Source organism: Pelophylax lessonae, assembly GCF_965119305.1.
Source record: "Pelophylax lessonae genome assembly, chromosome: 6".
Classification (NCBI taxonomy): domain Eukaryota; kingdom Metazoa; phylum Chordata; class Amphibia; order Anura; family Ranidae; genus Pelophylax; species Pelophylax lessonae.
This window is the reverse complement of record NC_138773.1, coordinates 260190746-260207115: the sequence shown is the minus strand read 5'-3', so window position 1 is coordinate 260207115 and position 16370 is coordinate 260190746. Positions and strand designations below refer to the sequence as shown.

The 16370-nt window shown below is 38.8% G+C and overlaps 1 protein-coding gene across 1 annotated transcript in view; it reads right to left on the bottom strand.

Moving 5' to 3' along the window:
* The window catches only part of LOC309557375 (retinol dehydrogenase 7-like), a gene marked incomplete at its 3' end in the record, with an annotated part of 32916 nt that extends 17144 nt beyond the window's left edge, over positions 1-15772 (bottom strand). The window contains exons 1-4 of the mRNA XM_082260066.1: positions 15564-15772; positions 8211-8252; positions 7747-8077; positions 1450-1708 (exon numbers count right to left, since the gene is read on the bottom strand). Coding sequence (XP_082116192.1) covers positions 1450-1708; positions 7747-8077; positions 8211-8252; positions 15564-15578 — 647 coding nt within the window. The 5' untranslated portion in view covers positions 15579-15772. The remainder of the gene's footprint in view (positions 1-1449; positions 1709-7746; positions 8078-8210; positions 8253-15563) is intronic.
* Between the last annotated feature and the right edge of the window lie 598 nt (positions 15773-16370).

Genomic DNA, 16370 nt, shown 5'->3' with positions numbered 1-16370 from the left:
AATGCCTTCTATTAAACCGGCAAGGTGTTACAGGAGCGAAGCAAACCCCCTGTCAGAAAGTTTTCTAATACAAACAATCTTTTTTTTTCTGGTTCTGGACATGCTACAGAGCTGAAACTTCACATGTACACTTTTTAGACCCCCCCAGATCTGAAATCCAAAGTAAAAAAATCAAAAAATCTCTCTTTTGTTTTTTAATTTTTTCAATAATTGGCTTTTTTATCAAAAATGACAATTTTTAAGAACTTTTTTTTTGTGTGATTTTGTGTCTGGGGGGGGGGGGGTCTAAAAGGTGTACCTGTGAAGTTTCAGCTCTGTAGCATGTCCAGAACCATAAAAAAAGATTATATAGGTGTTAAAGTTAAAGGAGGGTCCCGACCCACATCCCTGTTCTACTGAAAAATTATCTTTTTTTTTTTTCATGGTTCTGGACATGCTACAGAGCTGAAACTTCACATGCACACCTTTTAGACCCCCCAGATACTAAATCCAAAGTAAAAATCAAAAAATCTTTTTTAAGAACTTTTTTTTGTGTGATTATTAGTTAATGGGGCATGACCCAGAACCCTAGGCACTTTTTAGGGGCATTTATTGGGTTTTAGGGCTTCAAAATGGTGTTTTTTGATTACCGAAGTTCGGGTTCCATTGATTTCAATGGGGTTCTGAAATCCGAACCGAACTTTTGGTTCGATCATCCTTACTGATGGGGCCATATCAGTACAGGACATGCAAATGACATGACTTCTCTGTGCATGTTGTAATTCCCAATGTTACTGTCAATTGAAGGGGTGAAAGGGCCAAAGCTGCTTTCTTGCCTAGGACCCCATTCTGCCTTAATATGCCTCTGGACATTGGGTATATTGCAATTTGCGCTTCATCAGCAGATACTGGACTGAATCCTATAGATCTCTTACTGTATTCTTCCTATGCTTTGACAGCTGTAGTAAAGAACACATACAATTAATGAGGGTACTTCATAACAATCTTGTATCCAGAGCTAGTTGAGTATCTTTCAGTTTGGTGCTGAGCCAATCCAACCCCACATAATAAAGGTGCCTATAGACATCTGAGTTTGTAATAGCTGTTTTCCCAATTGTAAGAAGAATTAAGGCACTGGTATTGGATGAGAGCGAGACTCCCACAACCAATATCCGTATTTTATGAAAACAATAGCGATCAGCTGGGAAAATCCAATAAAATCTGTTAAACAGCCAAAGTATGTCTACAGAGACCTGGCATTCCTATTGACATGCAGTTGTTCTTACTCTTAGTTTAACTGGCCATATTATCTGAGAGCAGTTCATTTGGTCTACCTAAACTACTGTATACCTAAGTCCAGTTTGGCTAGGCATTGGTTAGATATAAATAGCTGACTCCTTCTAATAGTGATGTACAGTAACAAAATGATCACAAGATTAGAGGAGCACATGAGATCATGCCATGACTTACCTCAAACTGTCTGAGAACGACTCGACACCGCACTTTGACAGGGAGTAGCCACCTCCTCCAAAGGCCAGTCTTCCCATAACACTAGCTACATTGACAATTCTTCCTCTGGACTTTTTTAAAAGAGGTAGAAACTTTAAAGTGACTTCAATGAGTCCAATGAGGTTTACGTCGAGAACTCTGTGAAAGTCTTCCATATCCAGCCAGTCTGTGGGTCCAATTGGAGTGGCTCTACCAGCATTATTAACCAAACCATACAAACCTAAGTGAGAAAATAATTACACAGTTATACTAAAATAGAAGATGAATAATATCAGCGCTCAGAAACCTAACAGTAAGCAGCTATACACTCAGGTTCAAATACAAAAACCAGCACATAGAATATAAAACAAATAGTGTAGCGCTAGATAAAATGTAATAACATGACAAGTGAATGTCCATGCAAATAGCCCATAGGTGCAGACTAGTGGAAAAATCCTGATGGGAGATACAAGTATAACAGGTGCTCTTCAGTGTGCAACACACAGCCCACCACCATGCAGAATGGCCTCTCACCTTAAGCCTAAAAAAAATCGGGCAACCAGATCTCCACTCTCCACTTTCCTCAGGCAAGACAGGGTACCGCTATAAGTATGGAACAGTGTACTCCAGGACTCTCTCCAACATAACATTAAAAAGGAGACAAAAGCAAGCAGCCCATAGCGTAAACCTGATACAGACTTTATTGATCATAAAACATAAAATTGGCCTCTTACTCTGAGATGATCAGTAGTAGGCAGTGGTACAATTGTGTAGCATCAGCGGGAGCTACGAGACCAGCTCGGTCCTCGCCGGTTTCCGAAGTGTCAGCGGGTGACGTCAGACGCTCCTCCTCAAAGAGGAGGAGCATCTTCGAAGACACAGTTGATCACAGATTTGGGTAAAGAGTGAATCAGCGGCTCTTTACCACGTGATCAGCTGTGTCCATTCACAGCTGATCAAAATGTAAACTCAAGCCAGGTTTCGGCATTCCTTTCCTCGTACTATCAGCGTGAGGAGAGGCTTGTGTAAAAGGGACATCTACACTAATAATCAGGGCAATGACTATCAGTGTAGTCCCAACAGTGCCGACCAGTGCTGCCTATTAGTGCCCATCAGTGCTGCCAATCAGTGCCTATCAGTGCTGCCAATTAGTGCCCATCAGTGCATCCTCCTTAGTGTCACCTATCAGTGCCCATCAGTGCTGTCTACCAGTGCCCACCAGTGCCACTTATTAGTGACACCTATCAGTGCCCATCAGTGCCTCATCACTATTGCCACCTATCAGTGCCCATCAGTGCTGTCTACCAGTGCCCATCAGTGCTGCCTATCAGTGCCACCTACCAGTGCCCATCAATGCTGCCTTATCAGTGCCCATCAGTGCAGCCTCATCAGCACATATCAGTAAAGGAGAAAAATTACCTGTTTGCAAAATGTTATAACAAACTATGAAAAGCTTTTTTTTTTTTAACATAGTCTTTTTTTGTTCTTTAGCAAAAAAAAAACCTAGGGGTGATTAACCACTTGCCGACCGCCGCACGACTATCTACGGCGGCGGTCAGCCCCTCACAGGCAAAGTGACGTAGGGCTACTTCACTAGCTTGTGAGGGTCTAGGGAGCGAGCGCGCGCCGCCGGAGGCGCGCTCCCGCGTGGTCACGGACCCCCCCGCGCGTGTGACCGGCGGACCCGATGTCCGCCGGCCACTCTGCGATCGGCGGGGGAGAGGGAGAAAGTCAGGCAGCTTGTGTAAACAAGCTGCCTGTCATTCTCCCCTCTGTATGAGAGATGATCATATGGATCTACTATGTAGATCCGTTGATCACTCTGCATACAGCTGAAGCCACAGCCAATCACAGTTAGAATCACGCCCCTAAGGACACACACAGCCCCTCCCTCTCAAATAAAGTTAACCCCTTCACTACCAGTGTATTTTTACAGTAACAGTGCATATATATAGCACTAATTACTGTAGAAATGTCAATGGTAACCCCAAAAGTGTCAAAAATGTCAGTCAAGGGTCCGATCTGTCCGTTGCAATGTCGCAGTACCGCAAAAAAATCGCAGATCGCCGCCATTACGCGTTAAAAAAAAACAACAAAAATGACAAAAATCTTTCCCTTAGTTAGTAAACGCAATAACTTTTGCGCAAACCAATCAAAATACGCTTTTTGCAATTTTTTTTACCAAACATAGGTAGCATAAAACAAATTGGCTGAAAATGTTAAAAAATTTTGATTTTTACATTTTTTTTGGGGGGAATTTCATATAAAAAAAAGGTAAAAATATTGCTATTTTTGCAAAATTTACGCTCTTTTTTTGTTTATAGCGCGTGATCAAAAAATCGCACAGGTGATCAAATACCGCCAAAAGAAAGCTCTGTTTGTGGGAAAAAAAGGACGCCAAATTTGTTTAGGTACAGCGTCGCACGACCGCGCAATTGTCCGTTAAAGTCACGCAGTGCCGAATCACAAAATACCCCCTGGTCAGGAAGGGGGTAAAATCTTCCGGGGCTTAAGTGGTTAAATACCACCAAAATAAATCTCTATTTGTGTGAAAAAAAAAATGATGAAAAATTTTATATGAGTACAGTGTTGCATGAGTTAGCAATTGTCATTCAAAATGTGATAGCGCTGAAAGCTGAAAATTGGCCTGCTCAGGAAGAGGGTAAAAGTGCTCATTAGGCATCTGTATCTCACTTCCTGTCCCAGGTGATAACGTTCCACTTCTGATCTTGGAACGCCATTAGTATCAACACCTAATTTTGTCTGTATATTAGCTTCATGTAATTCCTGGGTAGCCAGACTAGAAGACAGATAAGCAGTGTTATGACATAGCAGGGCTCTAAGAGGAAAGTATAGTGCATTTTATTAATGGCCCATTTTGAGTTATTACATCAACTGTTGAGTTGACTTCCATATTCCTATTAGATTTGCTCTTCTATAATTTTGTTACTTGATCAAATATAGAAATTTGAAGGTAAGCCTCTAAAGGGAACTTTCAATGGCTCAGGAAAATGACTCTGTTGACAATTGTTGAGATAAGATATCAACACCTAAGGATTGCATTGTTTTAATAGACATGGCTTAACATAAACTTGGATTGCAAAACCAATGCAGAATACTGGAAAGCAGGAAGCAGATATATAGTGAGACGGTATGTCCATTCCCTTGTACATAAGAGTATCATAGAGCCGGCAAAGCATGTAAATGAGATACAGAAAGAATGTTATGTGGGCATGACAATATAATGCCCACAGCATGGGATTGTGGTTGCCAAAAATTACATTTTATTATTAATCCTTAATAAGTTATAGTTTTTCTTATTCAGCCTAGTTTAGAGCAGCCGCTTAGTTAATATGGGCATTTTAAATCTAGGCGGGAGTCCTGTCAGGTTAACGAGCGGGAAACTGGATTTGAAGCGGGAAAGTCACGTGTAGGTAGGCGGGAGAAACGTGAGTAGCCTGAGGTGAGGTCACGTGCCTAGGGCTATATAAGAAGGCGCGCAACACGGATTTCTTCAGTCAGTCCTGGAGCAGCTCGGCGAGCTCCCCTCTCTCCCTATCACGAGCACCATTATGTGGTTTGTCACCCTTGCATCAAGGGGGGACTTTTAATTAAAATTTTATTACGCTCGAGTTTTATGACTGAGCGGATGTTTTGAAATTTTCTGGTTTTAATATTTATTCATATTTATATATTTATTGTTATTTATTATTATATTTATTATTATTTATTGAATATTTATTTATTTATTATTATACCAATAAGGGCTCTTTCACACGGCCGCTCTGTAGGAAAGCTCCGCTGCGGGGCTTTTTTTTTTTTTTTTCACGGAGCGGATGACATTTGTGTCATCCGCTCCGTATGCCTGCATATCATCCCATCCATTTGCGGATGATATGCGGACATAATGTAAGTCTATGGGCATTGCGGATGTCAGCGGATGACACCGCTGACATCCGATTTTCCTTCCTTTCCGTTTTTTGAACGGAGGAAAAATAGGGTTCTGTTCCGTTCCAAAAAACGGAACAGAACTGAAAGGAGGAAAATCGGATGTCAGCGGATGGTATTCCGCTGACATCTGCAATGCCATAGACTTACATTATGTCCGCAAATCATCCGCAAAAAAATAGGATGATTTGCGGACACACGGAGCGGCCGCGTGAAAGAGCCCTAAAGGTGCCGCGCCCATTTCAATACCATAAACAATTGTTGTGTTGTTATTTCTTTTAAATAACAAATGATATTGTTTTAGAACAATGCAACTTACATTCCCATGACTTGAAGCTAGACAATGTGATCAATGCAACATGCAGTAGATGTAAACTGCATGTCAGTCAATGACAGGCATAAAAAGTGCACAGTTCTGAAGACTGGAGATGAAAACAAATTCTAGACACAAGTTAATAACAAGGCAGTAGGCAAAGTGTGCAATTCAGAAGTTACAAGCAAGATACCCTGCATGGGTCAATAACAAAGGCAAATAGCATCTAGAATTCAGCAGCTGGGAGAATTCAATCAGATATCTCCCATGGGTCAATACCAGAATTGTACAATGAGTACAATTAGGCAGGCACAAACTTGTAACGGAATAGAAGCCATGGGTCAATAATAGAAGGAAAGACATTACCCATGTACAGGCGGACAGTTTGTTGAACAGATGTGGATGATGGCTTTAGAAAAAATTTAATTGAAAAAGCACCACACTGTCCTAGGTATAGATGCAATTATTCTTTAACCACTTATTGAGGACTTCAGAATTGTAATGTAAAGAAAAACTCCACCTAAAGAAAGTCAGCAGGATTTAAGCTGCTCATATGTCAGTACGATTTCTTTTGAAAAAATGAATTTTCAGAAAGTTTGTTTAACCACTTTAACTCCGCTCACTGTGCCTCTACTGCGGCACAGTGGCTCGTTATCGTCCAGCGACGTAGACCTACGTCGCTGGACTCCTCCCCCTGTAGGCGGCGCTCGCGCTGTTTTCATTCACAGAGGGAGTCGGGCCAGGGGAGGAGCGGCGGCGATCGCCGCCGCTCTTCCCCGATCGTCGGGGAATCTAGTTTGGAGATCCGCCCACCTGTGTAAACAGAGCGGGCGGATCTCCTAAGTGACAGCATAGCTGAACATCCGATCTGTCCCTGACTCACTCAGTCACCTCCCCCCACACACGTCAGTAAGCACCAGGCATACATTAACCCCTCCCTCTCCAATAAAATGAACCCCTTCCCTGCCAGTGTCATTTTTACAGTAACAGTGCATATTTATAGCACTGATTACTGCAGTAATTTCACTGGTACCCCCAAAAGTGTCAAAAATGTCAGTCAAGGGTCCGATCTGTCCGCCGCAATGTCGCAGTCCCACAAAAAAAAATCGCAGATCGCCGCCATTACTCGTTAAAAAAAAAACACCAAAAATGACAGAAATCTTTCCCTTAGTTAGTAAACGCAATAACCTTTGCGCAAACCAATCAAAATACGCTTATTGTGATTTTTTTTACCAAACATAGGTAGCAAAAAACAAATTGGCCAAAAATTAAAAAAAAATTTGATTTTTACATTGTTTTGGGGGGGAATTTCATATAAAAAAAATTTTAAAAATATTGTTATTTTTTCAAAATAAACGCTCTTTTTTTGTTTATAGTGCAAAAAGTAAAAATCGCACAGGTGATCAAATACCACCAAAAGAAAGCTCTGTTTGTGGGAAAAAAAGGACATAAATTTCGTTTGGGTACGGCGTTGCACGACCGCGCAATTGTCAGTTAAATTCAAACAGCGCCGAATCGCAAAAAGTGGCCTGGACGTAAGACAGCAAAATCCTCTGGTGGTAAAGTGGTTAATTCCTTAACACTAAAATCTGTAAATCTACAGGCATTTATGATCTAAGAGTAAGACTAACCTATCTAGACCTGTAAAGAAGAAATCGTTATACATACCTTAAGCTGCTCTGGTCCGCTCCCACACGGAGCTGTCAGCGGCGGGTTCGCTGTGGAGGCTGGTGCAGAAGAGGCAGCCAACAACGGAAGCTCTGTAGTAACTCTATGGGTGATGTCACATCCCATTCATTTCCCAGCCTTTCCATTCATTTGTCGGCTGTCTCTTCTGCAGAGCTTCCGCCACTGGAAAAGCTTGGTTGAAAATGTGAACTTCACAATTCCAGAAGAAGGGTCACAATATGACAGACAGCTATATGATAACAATGCTATCCCCATCCACAATAGAGAAAAAAAAAGAGAAATGTGTTTTGGATGAAGTTTCTTTTTGGCAGTTAGAAAATATATAGTACCTTTATTGCCTGTCTCTGCAGTGACATATTCCACAGCATTGTCGATGCTTTTGGGATTGGTTACATTCAATATGACTGTTTTCAGTGTCGGAGCCGTGCATATTTTTAGGTCCTGGCATCCTTTTTCTGTCAGACAGGCAGCAATGACGATAAATCCTTTTCTATGAAGTCTCTGAGCCAGTAAATTTCCAAAGCCAGTGTCACAGCCGGTGACGAAGACATGTTTTTCAGGAATACCTTTAATTTTTACACTGTCTCTAATGTTCCAGCAAAGAAGTAACACTATGATGGAGGTCACAGTACCCATCAATGCTGGATGAACAATCCATAGCTACAAGAGAAAAATGTGAACGTCAGCTACATTATCCATGCAGAAAAGACTAATGTTCAAAATTCTAATAGCTAATTTGTGTCATTAAAGCTGCTAAATGTTTTCTTGAATAGGCTTTATTTGCTATAGTTACCTCTTTAAATCTTTCAAGCAAATCTTCTTCTTCTTCTCCCTGCTGAAATGACAGAAAACGATAATTATCTACATCGTCATATGGAAGTTCCTTTTACTCAAATCAAAGGGTATCAGACTTTCCCATTCCATTTAAAAACAATACACAACAATAAAGTGAAACTAAGGCTGGCCATACACTATACAATTTTCTTATTCAGTTTCCTTTAGATTTACCTTCACCTATGTAGTGCAAGGGCCTGCCTGATTGCATACAAATTGAAAGTGTTTAGGTTTGACCCTATATTACATGGTTTTGGTAAATCTAAAGGAAAGTTGAAGAAGAAAATTGTATAGTGTATGGCCAGCCTAAATCAGAAAGGATTCTCCAAGGTTTTTGCCATGTGCAAGTATGTAGAACACATTTGAACATTAAGGCAAACTGACCTCATATAGTGCCCTCCTTGAATGATGCAGTGTTTGAGTTCCCCATCATTGTTCCATCGTCACCTATTTCATATTCCCCCAGTTTTATTTAAGGTTTGGAGTTCTTGGCCATCTTGATTTAGTGGCCAAGATTGATGTAAATCTCAATAATTTACACAAATAACTTCGCTAAATAGAAAACTAGAATATGCTGCAACCTAACAGTGAGATATACACTTAAAACTATGCAAAAAAAAAGTTGCGCTAAACCTGAAATCAAAAAGTGATTGTGACATAAACTGTGATGCAAGCAAACACCAAAACTAGTGATAATTAAACAAAAATAATAGTCCAAAAGTGATATGGTATAAGTTCAACCATGGAGTGTTTAGATCAAAGTTGAACCATGCAGAGTAAAATGCCACCACCTTAAAAATGTGTCCGCCAAAATTCAGATGACCTGTTAACCAGAAAGAAGAGACCACAAGGGTCAACAACGCTGGAAGTATGCTTAAGATACACTGATGGCAATAGCAGAAAACGGCGATGGACAGCTTGTCACAAGGTATTCCCCTAAAGATATAATAGGAGATATGCCATAGTGTAGTAATGTATGAGAGTTTATTGGAAAAAAGGATTAATCGCACTTACAAGACAGTAATGATCTGGAATCATAAATAAGAAAGATAGAAAAAATACAGCACCTGTCCTTCCAGGATCTCCAACACGCGGTGACGACAGCACATCACAGATCCCTACGTCAGTACGTTGGGTCCGCGACGTGACGTGCTGACATCATTACGTGTTGGAGATCCCGGAAGGACGGGTGCTGTATTTTTAGCTGGCCGGCTTATCTTTCTTATTCATGATTCCAGATCATTACTGTCTTGTAAGTGTGATTAATCCTTCTTTTAATTAAACTCTCATACGTTACTACACTATGGCGTATCTCCTATTATATCTTTTGGGGAATACCTTGTCAGTTTTGTGCTATTGCCATCAGTGTGTCTACTTCCAGCTTTGTTGACCCTTTGGTCTCTTCTTTCTGGTAAGCAGGTCATCTGAATGTTGGCGGACAGGTTTTTAAGGTGGTGGCATTTTACTCTGCATGGTTCAACTTGGATCTGAACACTCCATGGTTGGACTTATACCATATCACTCTCGGACTATTATTTTTGTTTAATTATCACTAGTTTTGGTGTTTGCTTGCATCACAATTTATGTCATAATCACTTTTTGATTTCAAGTGTAGCGCAACTTATTTTTGCATATGATGTAAATCTCAGCAAGCCGTCAGAAGTTACGTTGATCTAGATCTCAAGGCATGTCAAGATTGTACATTAAAATCCAGAAACAGTGGGTTCGGGTCCCACCAGAGTCGCCAAAACAAAAAAAAAAAAAAAATCCAGAAACAACACTCACAGAACATCAGATAAAATCTTGCATGTGAATCCGTAATACAATGGAACGTTTACAACCATGAAGATGGCCCACCTCAGTGCGCAGCAATGTCACATGATCAAGCTCAACCCAACACATTTCGTCATACAGACGACATCAGGGGCATGGCCTCACATGTGTACGATGTCTTTATAAATGATAGATATGTCTTAAACTTAAAACCGAACCTACTACAAAGGTTTCGGCCAACCTAAAAACATGTACCCCTCGATGAATATTGGGTGGCCAGTTGGAAACACAAAACTTAAAATAAAAAACTGCGAGGTAATCAAAAATGTTTAAAATAAAAACAAGACCTCATATATCTAAAAATAAAAAACATATTAGTTTTGATAGCCTGCGCTGATATCTATACATTATTGGCGCCATCTTGTGGTTGAAAACATTCTTTACAGCATAATTAAAAAATAGATTCAATATGAATTAATACATGATACCCCATATACATAAAGTACTAACAAGTTTTTTTTTAGATGAGAGCAAATTGGAAAGACCTGTATATTTGCAAGCCTTGTGAGAATCCAATTGTGCAACACAGTTTAAAAAATATTTTTATCCATTATTTATAAAGGCATTAAAATTATTTTAAAGTCTCATTTTTTTTTTAAATAACAAACATGTTATACTTACCTCCTCTGTGTAGTGGGTTTTGCAAAGGGCAGCCCAGATCCTCCTCTTCTCGGGTCCCTCATTGCTCCTCCTAGCCCCTCCCTCCTGTCGAGTGCCCCCACAGCAAGCAGCTTGCTATAGGGGCATTCAGACAGGGATCTGTTATTCGACCCCGCCCCTCTCTCTCATTATTGGCTGAATGGCGCCACGGCTGTGTCTCAGCCAATCAGGAGGGAGAGTCCCAGACGGCCGAGGGACTTGTGGATATCACTGGAAAGAGAGGGGGCTCAGATAAGTTTTAGGGGTGCTGGGGAGGCTGCTACACACAGAAGGCTTTTTATCTTCATGCAAAAGCTTCATGAAAGGTTTTCCTAACCACAGTCTATCAAAACAATACAATCTGTGCCACAATAGGGAACCTAAGGGTACATCTTTTATAGCTATTATCCAATGCAATTTCAACTGGAGGGGGAATCATGTTAGGAAAGAAATGTTATGATTATTTTATTATTTTATGATTATGGGGTATTTTTAATTATGCTGTAAAGAATGTTTTCAACCACAAGATGGCGGCAGTCATGTATAGATACAGGTGCAGGCGATCAAAACAAATATGTTTTTTATTTTTAGGTATATGATGTCTTGTTTTTTTAAAACATTTTTGATTACCTTGCAGTTTTTTAATTTTAAGTTTTGTGCTTCCAACTGGCTACCTCTATATCCATTGTAGGAGGTAAATGTTTTTAGGTTGGCCGGAACCTTTGAAGTAGTTTATTTTTTATGTTTCCCCATAGGATGAATATTAGGCCAGCCCCAGTGTTGCTTCTGGTTTCCTGCCACACAACTATTTCCGGCATTTTGGAGTACAGGAGATGTGAATCACTCACATCAAGCTCCTATCATATAAAAAGGCATTGTACACATGTGAGACCCCGCCCCTGATGACGCCTGTCAATGAATATCTAAGAGATGGATTTGGAGAAAGTGCTGTGGTCAGATGAGACCAAAATTGAACTCTTTGGCATTTACTCAACTCGTTGTGTTTGAAGGAAGAAAAATGCTGAGTATGACCCTAAGAATATCATCCCTACAGTCAAGCACGGAGGTGGAAACATGATGCTTTAGGGCTGTTTCTCTGTTAAAGGTACAGGCCAACATTGAGGGGCCAATAGACAGAGCCATGTATTGTAAAATCTTGGATAAGAACCTTCTTCCCTCAGCCAGAACACTGATGATAAGTCATTGATGGGTCTTCCAGCCTGACAATGACCCAAAACATACTGCCAAGGCAACAAAGGAGTGTCTCAAGAAGTAGCACATTAAGGTCATGGAGTGGCCTAGTCAGTCTCCAGACCTTAATCCTATAGAAAATTTATGGAGGGAGCTGAAACTTCGAGTTACCAAGAAACAGCCAAGAAAACCTAAGGGTTTAGACAAGATCTGTAAAGAAGAGTGGACCAAAATCCCTCCTTAGATGTTTGCAAACTTGGTCACCAACTACAAGAAACATCTTACCTCTGTGCTTGCCAACATGGGTTTCTCCACCAAGTCATATTTTGCTTGGGGATCAAATACTTTTTTTACTCACTGAGCTGCAACTTAATTTATAGCATTTGTTTTATGTATTTTTTTCTGGATTTTTGGTTGATATTCTGTTTCTATCATTTAAAATACACCTATGATAAAAATTATAGACCCTTCATTTCTTTGTAAGTGGGCAAACTTACATAATTTGCAGGGGATCAAATAATTATTTTCCCTGCTGTACATCATCAAGCCCTCATGAAGGGTCAAGTTTTGAATCCCTGCAACACGTTGGCTAATGTAATGAAGACCCTTGACGTTCACCATTTTGGAGTGGGGCTAACTGCCCCCATGTAACAGCACTCAGCCAACAGTCAAGCACCTGTTTTATCACATGGACTAAGTAACATGCTCCATCATGCCTGAAGTACCGAGTAGTACTGAGTATTTTCTTTGCTCCTGGGGGCTGTACGTATCAGTGAGGGGTGAAGGAAAAGTGAACATGTATTGCTGATGGATGAGTTTTTTTAAACATGCCTATTTCTTTGCCCTGTAGGAACTATACTTTAACAATTACACTAGTTAGCAACCCCCTAAGCTCTTGAAGTAGGAGGAGGTAGGTTTCTGAATAGTCATATGATGTCAGGGTCAACCATTGCAATGCACTGGATAGAAACAATAAAAAGAAGGAGTCAATCCGGCTGAGTGACAACATGGCAATTAAAATTCAGACTGAGTAGGGTTGCAGAACCGGTACTCTAGGCCACCACAAATCTGCAGGTATTCTTGATGTGCAAGAAATAGATATAGAAGACATGCAGGGACTACTGTAGTCACATATCCTAAAATTGCCTTTTTTGAACTAGAAACAGGAAAACAGAGTTCATTAAACAGAAAGTTTCTACAATTGTAAACTAAATCTTGGCTGTGCCTGGACACCATTTGATTTAAAAAAATACTTTCTGTTACAAAGGGACAAATTACCTCCAGGAAATCACTCATAAAATATTAACAGAAAATTGATATTATCTTTGTTCTGAGTTAATTGAACAGTGCCATAAATTGTAAGGGTCTATTGGACAGGTGAAAAATGTCAGGCTGCAGAATCTTATTCACACATTACGCTTTTGAAAAAAGTAACGCAGTAAAAAAAAAACATGACCAGATAAAATGTACAGGACAGATACAGAAGAGGACTGACTGAGAGTTTCAGCAAAAGTAGAGCTGTTGACCATATTATAAGCTTTTATGTTTCCAAAAACATAATACAACATTTACAGTGAATGTTCACTGAACTTAGTTAATTAAGTAAATTTGTGTTCACTTCATTCATACAATCACATCAAACAAAAATTATGTTTTTCAAATTTCCCCTGCACATGATTGGGTAAACAAAGGCAAACACACCTTCACTTTATGTGCTGAGGGCAATTTGTGAGCATTAATGCATCACGTGGTAACAAACAATGCTTGGTGTGAAGCCTGGTGGCACCATTAGTTTTAATGGCACCCTAATGCATCTAGCCAGCACAGCACCATACACCTGCATTTTTAGCATACCACACATGCAACAAATAGGGTCATTCACAGTGGTTCCTAAATCTGACAAATATAGATCATATAACATGATCTGGCTGATCACCAGTACTGGGTGGGGATAACAGAAAAGAAAGTTTGAAAGGCGCATACATATTCTCAAATTGGATAGGGGAAGTTGGTGCTAGTCCCTATAGATCCTTACCGCTGCAATTTATTTTATTGTGTATGAGTACTTAGGTAGCGTGCATGGGAAGAGTGTATTAAAGAGCAACTAAGATCTGCAGACAAACACCTTTTAACCTTGGGATATCAGTAATTATTGTCAATGTGCTTGTAGAGATTATGACAACATGATAGCACAGCAGTAGAATTATCAGTGGTGCTCCCTTTTTGTTAGGGGGATTTATATTATTTTCTAATAACAATGTATAAATATTAAAACTAAACTTAGTTGCATGTGGGAAATCTCTCATTTATTTTATTTTTCATTGTAATGTGTCCATCTGTAGAAGGGGTTGAATATAGATTATAACCTTGGGTCTGGTGTCCCATTCTTCGAGATCTAATCATAACTGTGTATACAGTAAAATACTCAGCATTGTGTGTGCAACCCTAAAAAATGTTGGTTCCAGTATTTATTGCAACTACCAAAAACCAATTATTTACACAACTATTTATTGCAACTGCCTCAATTAAAAATACTGTTACAGCGATTACTATAAAAATAGTTACTACTATATCTTTCCAGCAACAACCAACAGCTCTAATACCTGGTGTTAGCTAGGTAATAGTAACTTGCAAATAATAATCATGAATTTTTTAATAACAACAACTTTTCTACTAATACATTTAATACTACAATTATTATTATTGGTACATTGAGTAGTATTGCTACTTTTACTACAACTGTTACAACAGCAACTGCTACAACAATGTATTAGTCCTAAAATCACCATGCTATAATCAAACCTACTACTACTGTTATCATTATTTGTACAACTAGTATTTCTAGCAGTACAGCTGCGATTGTAAATAGCTACTATTCTCTGCTACTTATACTGCAGAAATGACTACTCCTTTACTACTAATATTGTTACTACTGCTACTATTCTTGCTTTAATATCTACAATTACTACAAATAGTTCTATACAATTACAAATACAACTGTTATGAATAGTTACATTTTGTAAAGCCCTGCACAAACTGTTGCATATATATATATATATATATATATATATATATATATATATATATATCCCAATCCCATATTTATATATACCCTGCATACTGCATAATAATAATAATAATAGTGCATATATATATATATATATATATATATATATATATATATATATATATATATATATATATATCCCATACCCATGTTTATATAAACCCTGCATAATAAAACCAACAGATCTGTCACTACTTTAACCTCTACAAACACCAATATTATTTTTACTACAAATACTACTACCACAGCAGTAACACTTTTTTTCTATGATTATTACAACTAATAGCAGATTTATCACAATTTGTACTTCTTGTAAATACTTAATATGCAAATAGATTTTTCATTCTTGGAGATTTAAGTTAGATAGTATTGTTTTACTGGTAAAGTAACAGATATATGGAACCAACCAGTAGCAAGTGTAGTAGGAAAATGAAAATAAAATCATGTTGTGGATAATAACAAATTTGTCTATGGAAAAAGCATTAAAAGGGAAAATGGGCAGACTACTTAGTCTATATATGCTGTCATTATTCTGTGTAATAGAAAGCAATAAAGTTGATTTGGTTATGACAATGTACTTACTTTGTACAGCCACATTATGAAATCTGGGATATTTTGGAGCACCAAAAATATGTCAGATAAGCCACGTATTTTTTCAGTTCATTGTGGACTTTGGCAAAGTCTTCTGCACCGATGTAAGTGTAGATTCTTTTTTCCAAGGCATCACTTCTAAAGTATAAAAAGAAAACTTCCCCCTTCCCTTGGCTTTAATGCACTTTTCACTGGGCCTTATGCAATTTCCATGCATGTTGTGACGATTCAATGTCTGCCTTGGTACGACATATATCCTTGTCTAGATTATTTTTGGACTGTAGCCACTTAATCCTTATTAGTAAAGGCTAAATCACGGGCATCTCAACTCCCTCAGGGATGGAGGGGCTGAGAGTTAATTATAAATATTGTTATGCAAAGCTATTCAGGGTATTATTTCAGTAATTGCCCAGAGTCTCATCTTTCCAATCCAACTACCTGGTTTTACTTAAACCCTTACTATAGTCTAAAACTGTCTTTCACCAACCTAATGCGTGCTTTGTTTTCCTGATAGATTGCTGGCTTTTAACCTCTATTGTTACGCTAAGAAGGTGTTTATTACAGTACATCCAGAAAGTATTCACAACGCTTCACTTTTTCCACATTTTGTTCTGTTACTGCCTTTTTCAAAAATTGATTAAATGAATTATTTTCCAAACAATATTCTTTAAACAATATCCCATAATGACAACATGAAAGAAGTTTGTTTGAAATCTTTGCAAATGTATTAAAAATAAAACATGAAAAAAATCACATGTACATAAGTATTTACAGCCTTTTCTCAATACTTTGTTGACC